Source organism: Lytechinus pictus, chromosome 16 (assembly GCF_037042905.1).
Source record: "Lytechinus pictus isolate F3 Inbred chromosome 16, Lp3.0, whole genome shotgun sequence".
In the NCBI taxonomy this organism is placed as follows: Eukaryota; Metazoa; Echinodermata; class Echinoidea; order Temnopleuroida; family Toxopneustidae; genus Lytechinus; species Lytechinus pictus.
In genome coordinates this window covers 28,120,863-28,133,693 of record NC_087260.1, presented here as the reverse complement: position 1 = coordinate 28,133,693, position 12,831 = coordinate 28,120,863, and the positions used below count along the sequence as shown (strand labels likewise).

The window sequence follows — 12,831 nt, the reverse complement described above, 5'->3', positions numbered from 1 at the left end:
GAAGACAGCAATGGTATATATATATATATATATATATATATATATGTATAGTGAGGGGGAAATTAATTAAGGGGCGGGAATGATCATTGGATATATTTACGTTATGTTATACACAATTCTGAGAATTGCGAGCAAACGAGTAGTGACACTTCTGATATTCCGTTATAGGTTTGGCAAGCAAATCAGAACTTAAATCAGCTATGTTAAAGGAAATCTGATGAAAGTCAAAACGTGCATTGGAATTCAAAATGCAATACTATGGTCCAAGGGCGGGCCCAGGATTTTCCAAAGGGGGGGGGGCACATTTTCCCGAGGAAAAATTTGACGAGCAAAAAAAAATCACTTCCAAAAAGGGTGGGCACACTTCTGTTTAGCGGCATTTTTACATTGCAAATTTTAATTGCGCCTCTCAAGGGGTGGCATGGGCCGGCAGTGCTATGGTCATTTTGAAAAAGTATTTTTGATAATGTGACTATTGCATAGAGTATAAATTACAGTACTATTTGCAATATCTGGGACGTGATTTTAACCGGTGTTTCGACGAAGATTAGTCGTTTTGAAGTGTAAAAATACTTACAGCAGATTGTATCTTGGAGGTTCCTACCTCCAAGATTATCCACTCTTCAGGGAGTGGAAATTGTGCACTTTCGGGCTGGATTGACTCAAAATGACCGGGTTAAAAATATGCTGGAAAGCGCTTTGAACCGTATATGGGAAAAGCGCTATAGAAAAACTGGCTATTATTATTATTATATACTGATATGATGAATACATTTTTAGGCATATTGGCCCTCGCATTGTGTCGCATCGCAGTGGAATTTCTGCAATGTGAGGCGGCGTACATCAATGATATTTGGGAGAAAATAAGCCAAGAAGACGCACCACACAAGACAAGATTTCAATTCACAGTGCATAAATTTATTCTTATAGTGTTTCGATTGTTTATACTGCTGTGTAAATATAGATATGATACCATCATTATAAAATTTTCTGCATAAACACGCATCATTAATTTGATACTGCAGATTATACACGCCGTGACGTACTATTCACTAATAGGGAGCTCTCGTGCTAGTCTGCAGGCACAGACCCTCATTGGAACTTTGATCAACAAGTGTGCCTCCACGCAAAGACTAGCACATACAAAACTTGCTGAGCGAGAGAGCCTTCAGTACACAAGGCATGAGTAGGCTGCACATTCAGACCCTTAACTCGAGTGAAGGGTTTGCCCAGCAGACTACTCTCGTGCCGCGACGTAGAACCCCGGCGCAGAACGCTTTAATGTATGTCAATTGGCATTCGATGGTGATCATAATATTGAGCAACCAAGAAGTTGTCGAAAATTAATGAATTAAAACAGTAGTTTCGTCCTGAATTCTGGGCAAACGATATATTTTCAGTTTTTCGCCAGCTCCGAAATCTCAAGGACGAAACTGCTGTTCCTATTCACCAATTTTCGACAAAGACCTCCCAGCTGTTCATTGTTATTTGACGGGGATTTTCAATACAATTTGTTCTTGAGTATCGTTCTCCGCCGCGGTGTAAAAAATCTTTAATGTGAGATTGCTATCGCTTAGCCATGAAAGTCTCATTTCCAGTAACAAAGAGGAATGTCCAGAAATTATTGAATACAATTAAAACAACGCATGTGGTTAACAAGATATAACACTATTTCTTTTTAAACAAGACACTGATCATGCTGATAATGATTAATTGATCGCGATGGAATGCATCTTCGTTGAGAGCTCGCGATTACCCTTTATATTGATTTCTACTTATAGACCAGTTTAAGAAAATATACATTACATGCATCATTGGTTTACTGTGTGAATTGTAAAAACAAACTACGCTTAATTATGCAGATATATCAACCGATTTACATTTAGATAAAATGTCTGAATAATTTAGCATAAACACCACAAAGCATTCAGGTGAGAAATAAACACAGTATGTATCACCAAACAAGCATTAATACCACTTTTATATAATTTATAATAATAAAACTTATACATGTATTCTCTGTGCATTGCAGAAAAAGGAAAACTAAGAAAATAGCTACACCATGAAGGGAAATGACGGAATTACTCATTTGAAATAAAACAATATTTTACAAAATAAACGCATCTTTAAACAGATGCTTGAAGAAAAAAAAATGTATAACCAAATCATTAGGCGTATAACATGATGATGATGATGTTGATGATGATGATGAACTGATGATAATGATGATGATGAAGGGTTCTTATATAGCACCGGTATGCGCCTCTGTTTGGCGCTCATGGCGCTTGCTTAAAAATAGGAAATGTCTCACAAAATTCAATGTCTTCAAACAGTGCTTAGAATCATTCAATTCAAATACTGTTCTAGTAGTGCTACAATCATTCTTGCGATGTTATTGGAATAACATGACATTAACTGAGAGGAAAAACACTTATTTGCATTGATTGAAAAGATTTGTGACGAGACAATGAATAATTTTGCCACAAAATGCACAGAAACATATCAAGAATGACAGTCTACCTATATGGTGGTGCATATCTACAAGTAGCCACAGCTGTACAGTATGATCTAATGCCAGAATATCCCTTAGATTACATACGTAAAACGATTTTTATCACTATTCATTTACGATATCATCCCACATATCATTAGAAAATGTACTATATACTTGAACAGATTCTAGAAAACGTCGAATGTCTTCATCACCTCGTCAACAATTTTATACAGACATATCGAACAAAAAAATGATGTAATAATGATCTCCGTGCAGAATACAGAATTTCTTAAATAATTTTCCTCTCATGCAGAAAAGAGACCCTTGTAACCATGGTAATGGAAGAGGGCCACGTAGTCCACGAACACTGCTGTCACGTGATCTAAGTTAAATCAAAGTTTACAAGTAATATCTATAAAGGACTCTCTTTGCACAAAGGACAAGAACGAAATATATGGAAACGTCGATATATTGTAATGAATAGTCATATTTGACGATAGGTTCGCATATATTTCAATATTTTCATCCCCCTTCTTGTTGAAAACACATCAGAAAGGGTCATAGAATGTGAAAACACGACCTTTAAAAATGTTCAATTATATAAAAAAAAAACATGGTTCAGGTCGTTGACATCAAATATCAATATAGTGAGTAGATCTACTTACTTGGACCGATAAAGTGCCTTAATGATACAGTGTAATTCTTTTGATACGATTCCATATCATGTTTCAAATTAGCATGCATTAGGGATCGCTAATATATTCCTTACTACATCTTAAGTATACTTGTACCAGGATCACTGGTTCCGAGCGGATCAAAGTGGAGTTGACCGCTTATTAGAACGAACCAGCGTTCATACTCTCGACTCGAACCCGTCTGATCTGGATTCGACCGGTATATTTCTGCTGATACATGTGTTCGTATTTGTGCTCGTGTAGAGAGATATCACCAAGCTGACTGGATGGTTCGATCAGGGATACCATGGAATGCTCGAAATTATCCTTTCCATTCAACCAGTAGGTTGTCAACAACCCTTTACCCTGCCAAAATAAAGATAATAATAATAATATTAACAACAGCAACACCGATGAGAATTATATTATGGGGGCGTTTTTGGTCTAGTGGTTTACAGCTTTCAATCAGAGGGGTGTTGGGTCGAATCCCAGCTATGGCATGTTTTCCTTTGGCAAAAAAATTGCCCACATTGTGCTGCACTCGACCCATGTGAGGTGAATGGTTACCTCATATATAAAATGTATTCCTTGAGTGCTTTAGCGCGCCTACAATGACGGCTCAGCTACAACCGGGGTAATAATAATTATGATACCAAGTATCAAGCGCAATAAGTTGCTGCGCAATATAAAAGGACCATCTAATAATAATAATTATCATTATTACTATTATTATTAATATTATTATTATTGTTATTAACCCTTTAAACTTTATAAGCTATTAGCTTTACAATTTTCTACCTCTTTATCATTCTGATAAGTTCTTCTTTTATTCTGCCCCCCTCCCTTTCTCCTTGAGGACATGTTGGCCTTGCTTTATCATCATTACCATCCCCTATTCCTAGGGGAGGTGCTGATTCGCTATCACCTTATACCCCTTTCATAAACCCATCCTCCAATTAGCCGCCAATGCGGATAATTCGATAAAAATTGCGTTCACAAACTCCGAAAATAATCCGCACTATTTTTACGAGCGCCCGTTCTGAAAAAGGCGGATAATCGTCATGGCAACCGCACACACCCCTCCGACGCGGTTGTGTTGGAAAAGGGTGACCTTGTGACCGCACCATGGCAATTATCCGCATTACTTTGGATTGCGTTCATAAAGTCAAAATCTGGTCCCGATGCCGCTATTATGCGGATAATTGCAGCATCAAAATAATGCGGATAACTCTGGTCCTCCTCCGATTTTACGACCAAATTATGCTGCTATTAGCCGCATAATTGGGTTTATGAAAGGGGTATTATACTTGATTTTGTGCAAAATGGCAAATGTGCATAAAGCAAACTTGTTTCAATATCCTTGCCAGTACAAGTATACGCTTTCAAACGATCGGGCCCACCGGTTGAGATTTTAAAGTTCATTTGAACTGAATCTAAATTATAACTCAATCTTCAAACATTTCTTTGAAAAAAAAATTACCTTGATCTCGATTTCCCCACGCTTCACGACTCTGTATCCTCCTAGTTCGTTGAGAGCGACAAAAGTCTCGTAGCTTATCTGGACACGCCCAGCTGTAAGCCAAACATCGAGAGCAAGAATGAATATTAATAAACGTTTTTAAACATAATGGAGAGGAGAATACAGAAAGATAGAGAGGGGTGATATCGAGGAGAGTAAAATTATAAGAGTATGAGAAGAAAATATGAAAACTGATGAGTGAAAAAGGTACGAAGATGAGGAAGAAAATTCGACAGAAAGAAAAGAATGAATCGTGAATAAATGAAATTAATATAACTCACGGACGCCAGTTGTCTGCATCCTTGAGGCAATGTTAACCGTATCTCCAAAGAGGCAATAACGAGGCATTTTTAGTCCCACCACTGCTGCTACCACTGGACCTTAACAACATAATGATAACACGAATACCGAAATGAAAATCATATCCCTGAGTGACATAATAGTGAACCGATCTAAGTTTGGAAATTTAATTACGTTATGTTTTTCTTTGATTATCATTCGTGAAATACTAATATAGGTGATATATTCGTTATTGCTTTTTACGTATTTGTCTGACGCTTTGTCTGTACTCCGTACGATGTTAGCGTGGTGGAGGGGTATAACGTTTCACCTGGGTAAATCAAGGAACGACAAACTAAAGTGTATTTTATAAACTGATTTTCTTATTTAGTGGTGACTGGTACAAGGAGAGCTCTGATGCTGAGCCTGAAGGGAGAGGGCGATTAGGAGGGGGATTCGTTTTTCTATGTCCGAAATAAGAAAAATTTAACACCCCTGTGTTCTATACAGCCCTTGTGTATTTCAAGCAGGATCAGTAGCTGCAGAACAGGGGTTTATGGCGGCAATTTGCAATCCCAGTTTGCAATTTAGCCTGCTGCTCAAGTTAACGAAACATTCAAGGGGCGGGGTGAGGTTGGGTCTACCATTAGGAAGCGTCAAGCTCCTTTGGTTCTGACCCTCGACTTTCAAAAAGAAAGTCATGTGTCCTGATCCTAGGCATGGCAAAGATATCATGAATTTCCTAAGACCTCGGCAAGAAATTCATCCACATGTGCTGCACCCAATCCAGGTTGGGTACCAAATATGATAATTTCATTGCACGTCTGTGCGCTTTATGAGGCAGCAATTAAATAAACACCAAGTAAACATATATTATTTCAACTTACCAGAGTGGATTCCAACTCTGATCTTGAGTTTCTTATTTCTCTTGTGAGGAACCTCAAGAAAGCTAACGTGGTACTGAAGATCCAAGGCGATGGTAGCCACCTCTCCGGCGTGCTGGTCACCCTTCCTTTCCGGTAGACCTTAAAAAACAAGATGAACAGAAGCTTAAATTTACATCACATGTTATGAGACAATCAATTAAGGGCGGTGGAATAGAAAAGGGTGGTAGCCCCCATGATCTTTCAAGTAATAAAAAGAGATAAAAAGGAGAACAGAAAAGAAAACGGGAAAGGAATGAAGAGGAAAGAGGAAGGCTATTGGAAAAGAAAACATTGGTCGTGTGTACTTATCCCCTCAATCATTGATTTCAAAAGAAAATTATATATACTCAATTGATTGTCATAAAATACCTGAAATAATTAGGCCTCTTTAGTCGCAAGAGAGGGTATTGGAAACTGAAAATGCTTGTACATTTTATCACTAGACATTCATTGTTTTTTAACAAAAAGTAAAAATCCCGTGAATTTTGCTTTTAGTTCGTGAATTAATATTTAAGTCAAATCATATTTTGCAACAGAGGCAGAAAGCGGAATAACTTTCAAATAATAATCCGCCCCCCAAAAAATAAGAATTAATAATAACTAAATAAATATGAATAAATGAATAAATGAAAGAGGATGATCGAGGAATATAATCATTTTCTACTTACCGGAAGCCAACATGTAGGTCTCATTGATCGTTTCAACCTTGTATACATCGTAATGCTCGATGCGAGAATCAAACACCAAGTACAGCCCGTTTAACATCTCAACAACCTAAGAAAGCAAAGAAAATCAATAACATATTCATTCGTCATCAAAATGAATTTAAGACAAGAAGACAACAAAGATGATGTTGACGCCCCCCCCCCCCCCTTCCGATTTTTTACAACTGCCTATGGTAGAGCCGTAGAGGGTCGTCTCGTACTCCTACAGATGGACTAAGAATGTCGTGAAATCGCAACGCATGTTTAAGGTGGACCTGTGGTGGAAAGTAATGTTTAAGATAACGATATTCCATCAACTGCTTAATGGAGATGATGATTGTTAATGTAGGCCCTAATGATAACGATTTGGGATGATGCGATGATGATGAAGGTGATGATGATAAGGATGATGATGATTATGATGATGAAGATGAGGACGACGATGAAGGTGACAATGATGGTCATGATCCTACTGATTATAAAGATAATGGTCATGGTGGTGATTATTGGTGATGATATACATGCAAAATTAAATGATACGCCATAACTACAATGGTAGGCCTATAACGTATTTCTGATGATTTTTCCCCAACAAAGTGCTCCAGAGGTAATATTTTCTTTAAGTAAGTATACGTTAACTAAATTTTCACTTATAAATCTTAGAGAGCTAAATTTTTTAGAACCTCCACTCCCTCCGATTCACATCATTGCAACCTCTTCAGAATGACGACCCTACCTGCATCGGGGTACTCTCGGCGCACAGTTGACTGAACTCGAAGATATCAGCGAAAAACACCGTAGCACTGTCGTACCACTCGGCTTGGACGTTGTAACCATGCATCAGCTGATTGGCTACTGTCTCGGGCAACATCGAACAAAGCAACCAATTAGCTCTCTTCTTTTCCGTGTTTAAAGCCTTTGTCTGAGAAGCCAGTGACAGCGCACAATTCTGTGAGTGAGGAAAATAGCAGAAAGATTATTTTGTGTTTTGTGAGTTGTTTACGAATAATGAGCATATTCGCTCAATAATCGAAGATTCACACACAATAACCCTCCCCTTCACGTAACAGCTTCGCGCAAACCCATCCTCACAAACACACACCCTCATACATACACCCACCTGTACTCTTCCCAGACTGTCAATCTTTCTTTTACACGTACAATACACCCGCACCCTCGCACCAATACTTACCTACCACGCACGCACATCGTCACGCACATACACACACACACACATACGAGGGCCATTGTTTTCATGAATATTTCCTTTTGCTCGTCCGACAAACTGCAACAGCGCGCACGCACCCGCTCCCCACACCCTAGATTTCTCGATCCTGTACACGCACACCCACACATGCAGTCTCACCTGAATGGTCGTGGTCAACGTCCAGAACGCTCGAAGGATGAGTGGACACATGATGACCACGAGGATGACGAGGAAGATACTGATAGCTATGGCCTTTGTATCATTCTCCATGTCAGCTCCAAGGCGCTCTAAGATCTTCTCGGCCATGTTCTTCTGTAAGTTCTCAAGGATGTCGATGTAGACAGTCATCTTCTCAAACCAGAGGGTGGCGTCGTCGAAGTTCGAATCGCGACTCCTGATCTCGCCGTCTAATATCTCCTGCCGCATGATCTATATGATTGAGAAAATATTGAATGAGTATTAATGGATGGATTGATGAATGGAATGATAGATGAATGGATGGATGGATAGATGAATGGATGGATGGATAGATGAATGGATGGATAGATGGAGGAATGAATGAATGGATTCGAGTGGTATGAGCGTATTGAATGAACAGCTATAGATAAAATTAATACGGGATAGGATACAAGAGAACTTTTAAGAACCGGGAGAGTACTTACGCAAATTATTTTAGGAACTGTACAAGTGGTCGTTTTCGTCGTCGATCGTCGTCGTCGTCGTACTAGTAGTAGTAATAATTATATTTTCAGTAACAGACTCTCTCAAAACATTTTAAAAAGAACAGATCACTGAAGGGAGCACATACCTCAATGACGTAAGTGAAGTTGATCTGATTTCCAATGAGTTCATGATAGAGACTAGTGATGAGGGGAGAGTACCGTTTAGCTGCCTCAAAGTTCCAAGTCCCGACTGTGAACTTTTCGAGATACCAAACATAATCTTCGTGTCGGTGAAAACCACCTTGCAAAAAGAACAGCGAGCCTAGAGAAAAAAGATAGGAAAGACGAGGCGATGAGCTACCATGTGATCGGAGTGGCACGCGCGAAAATAGGACCCGTTGATTCTTTTGTCATCATAGAATTGACATAATATTTAAGGAACGGGTTGGTTGATGTGCCTGACATCGATCTAGACAGCAGCTTAAATGAGAATCACTGAGAACTGACGAACTGACCAGTGCATCCTTCCCAAAGAAATGCAGAAATGAAATATTCTTCATACTATCCATCGACCTCTATTCTTCTTTCCGTGTTTTCTACGTCCACTAAAGATGATGGAACTTTGCAAACTTGAAAAAAAAAGAATTAAGTTTTCAAGTTGTATATTTATATTAAAGAAATAATGCTTACTTGATTTACTCTTACCCAGGTGCGGGCTTAGGGAAAAGCCTGCAAAGTGCATAATAAGGCATATTTTTAATTGAGGATATTTTTATTTTTATTTTTTAAATTAAACTGTGCAAAGTTACTCGTTCATGATTAACTTCCCATACCAATAACATTCATTCATCTACGAATCTTTGGCAAAAATCCTTGAGATTTCATATGATGAAAAAGAAAATAATAAAAGAGGAGGATATTCGAAGCAACATTTAAAGGGCATGCGTGTTCTCACCGAGTGTGCGCTCAATACCCGTATCCACATTGCTGACGATGAGTAGCTGGTACGCCACCAACGTTCGCCAGAGTCCATGTCCCTTCGAGTTGCCGACGCTGTCATAAAGCCAATCAATGATGATGCGGAGAGGGTCGGTGTAGAAATGAATCTCCAGGTAGGCTGTCGTGTTCGAGCGATGCAGACGATGACGATGGTTCGCGAGATGAGCCTAAGAATAAAGAAAAATTATGACAATGGTCAGGGGCGCCACCAGCTAGGGGCAGCGCCGAAAGGGGGCAAGCTGGGGTACCGTCTCCTATGATTTTTCAAATAGTGGGAAAAGGGAAAAGGAAAGGGGAGGGGAAACGAAGGGGGGGGGGGGAAGACTGAGGTTGAAAAGGGAACCGAGAAGGAAGAAAGATATTAAAAACGAAAGGTATGGGTCGTGTAATTCAATTCATTAGAGAATCCCAATGACGTCACATTTTTCGTAGTATTCTGGCGCGCCGCCCCTGCTCTCGGAAATTATATATTTTAATATTTAGATAACATAGCTCGTTATTATTAGTCAGTGGAAAATTGACAAGAAAAAAATACATTTCTAGAGTTATCTTATTAATGACCAATCAATAATTTAAGTTTTTATTCTTCTTGCTTTGATAAAAAAAAACATTCTGGCAATCGCCGCTGGATCACCGGTGATATTTTCAACTGTGTAGAAATCTGCGCATACCCGGAAGTCACTTTTGTGTCTAAAGAAGGGCAGTTCATTGATGATGGAGGTCTCTGCAGGCCAGTCCTGTATTTCATGCAGTGCGTTATCGGTTGCTTCATAAGGTTCCGAAAGAAAGGCCTTGTTCTCCGGACCAATCTGACTGACGTAGAGCGCGCTCATATCACGTTCTTTTTGCAGACAACTGAGCAGTACTCCGATATCTCGACTAGAAATTGGAGAATAAAAAAAAGAACGACATAATATAGGCCTAAATGAGTATCATTGAAACTATAGCCATTGCTATAGACAAAATAGGATAGACAAAACATAATAAAGAACATAAAGAAATAAAACATAGCTGTACTTTTGATCGGTAAAAAAAAATTACCAGGCCCCTTGTTATTTGAAATGAAAATAACTTCGTTTCATTCAATCCTTTGTACGACATGATGAATTAATTACATCTTCATCCAGAAGTTAGGTAGGCCTGATAGAAGTAAAGACTATTAAGCAAATTAGTTTTCCTCAAAATAATGTGTTCCACTAAAACTATCTAGAAAAGGGACTGTATTGCTTTTATCCTCCATGTGCATATACTAGTGGGGGATCAATACTTGTCGTCTTACAACTGTCAGATGTTACAATTTTCCTCGGTTTTGACTTGCTGAGAAACACAAGTGTTACTATGGTAACTGTAGGAACAAATTGCCAGTAAGTGCTAACAATTTCCATGAAACTGTTCCCTGATCTGTACATTCTGACTTAACTTTATTACAGATGTAAGTATAAATACCTGAATCTGATGACGTTGCGGACTTCTACATTTACGATATTATCGTGAGCTATCCGATGAAGATCCATAACAGCTAGTATCGCGAGCGAGAATACCGGTATCGATATCAAAATCAACATCTTCGCAAGCTGGATGCGCTTTCCTTGGCGCGTCAGAGGGTTCTCTCGGCACTTCGCGATCTCATTCGGATGCAGAAGCAAGTCCCGAATGGTGTCGGAAACCTGCGAAAGGGAGCCGAAGGAGAGGCGATGCCCGCCGAGATTGTATCGCCCACCCGGTGTCACATCTCGGCCGATGGGAATGGTGTGGGTTTGTGTGACAAGAGGTCCACGATCTATGCTCTCTGCTGCTGATAAGACACCCCGGTCAGGCATTACTGGATAATTGCTTCCTTTTAAGTATGATGTCGGAGGCCAATAAACGAATAACGGTTGTATATTGTGATGTCAAACTTGCCCCTCGATATTTTTTCGTAACTAGCAAAGAGACTGCTGTAAAGAAAATGAAATAGTCTAATGTGCTTCAATGAAAAGTAAACGAGTATTTTTTTATTAATTCAGGCAGGGAATAAAAACAAATTATTTTTCAAATATTATTATTATGCTATTAATGTTATTTTTGTTAAATTCAAGAGATTATCATTTTTAATAGGGAGCCATGAAAATAATCACGATTATCTACATGTAATTTTCTGGTAGGCTAAATTCACGGCGAAAATTCCATTAAGAGCCGCCCCAAATGACATGAATTCCTGGCAACTTTGCTGCACGACTCTGTATTGCAAGATTAACAATATATATATTTTATCATAAAATTTAGGCTATACCGTAAGAACTGAAAATTATTTGTACGGTTTTCGGGTTAAAAAAAATACATGATTGTTTTACAGTGATCGAGTGGGAGGGGTATGAGCAAAAGGAATAATATAGATTTTGCAATTAAATCTATGACATGTATGACGGAAAAATCTTGAAACTGTATGAATTTTCGAAATTTTATCCCATGCAAATTTCTAATGCGATTGAACCATGATTTCATAAAACTTCGAATTTATTACACCCGCGATGCAAGATCGCCAAATTTCGTCACCACTTTTGAGCGTGTTTTTCTGTTTTTGTTTATACTTACGCAAATCAAATTTACGGATCCTTCTCCTAATAATTATCACAGCAAAGACGAACAAAACCATTGAAATTTATCCCATCATTTAAAAGATATAACGGCAATTGGGGAAAAAATACGGAACGTCTGTCTCGATTGCACGAATTATACCACTCATTCCGCACAAAATGGCGCCAGATGTCTTTCAAGAAAAGCATAGCAGTAATTATCTGAACCTGAATGTTAATTATACTTCTTATATAAAAGCCAGCCAGATGGAAAATATGCCCTGCATTTGATAAAATGAAACCCGTTTTCTTCTTTACTGTGCCTGAATGATTATAGGTCTATATATAGTTTGCAGTCATAGAAAAGTTACCGCTCGTGAAATTATTTAACTGAACGTTGTCATGGTAAAGAACTTGTAGAGCTTCTTTTTTTAATGTATCACGTGTATGTCCAGACTGCATGTATGAGACAGCCAATGGCTTCTTAACAGTGGTGGTGCTATGGGAACAGGGGCCACTACCTATCACAGTACGATTTTTCACTACAGGTGAAAAAATAGGGGAAAAGAAAATAAAATGATGAAGAAAAGAATGAGAGATCAGAAAGAAAAGCTTGGCCTGGTCTTCAATCGAGAAGGGGGGGGGGGGTAAACCTTTAGGTCGCCCCATTCCGCCATGCTTCGCTGGTATTAAGGACCAACAATATCATGCTCCGTTGATATCTATTCAAAGCCAAAGTATGTATCTCCACTTTGAGCACCATCAACCCCAGAACGAATACAGCTTAAACTGCACAACCCTCATAAAACATA

General features: G+C 38.8%; 1 protein-coding gene across 1 annotated transcript; it reads right to left on the bottom strand.

Annotated features, from left to right (window-relative positions):
• Window positions 1–896: 896 nt before the first annotated feature.
• Window positions 897–12,245, bottom strand: LOC129278477 (uncharacterized). The gene is made up of 12 exons (XM_054914625.2): window positions 12,039–12,245; window positions 10,911–11,401; window positions 10,136–10,343; window positions 9,421–9,631; window positions 8,612–8,787; window positions 7,963–8,232; window positions 7,333–7,545; window positions 6,561–6,666; window positions 5,854–5,991; window positions 4,969–5,067; window positions 4,649–4,740; window positions 897–3,534 (listed from the first exon to the last, which is right to left on the bottom strand). Exons 2-12 carry the CDS (start codon window positions 11,282–11,284, stop codon window positions 3,331–3,333), a joined length of 2,091 nt encoding a protein of 696 aa, XP_054770600.1. The 5' UTR covers window positions 11,285–11,401; window positions 12,039–12,245; the 3' UTR covers window positions 897–3,330.
• Window positions 12,246–12,831: the final 586 nt, after the last annotated feature.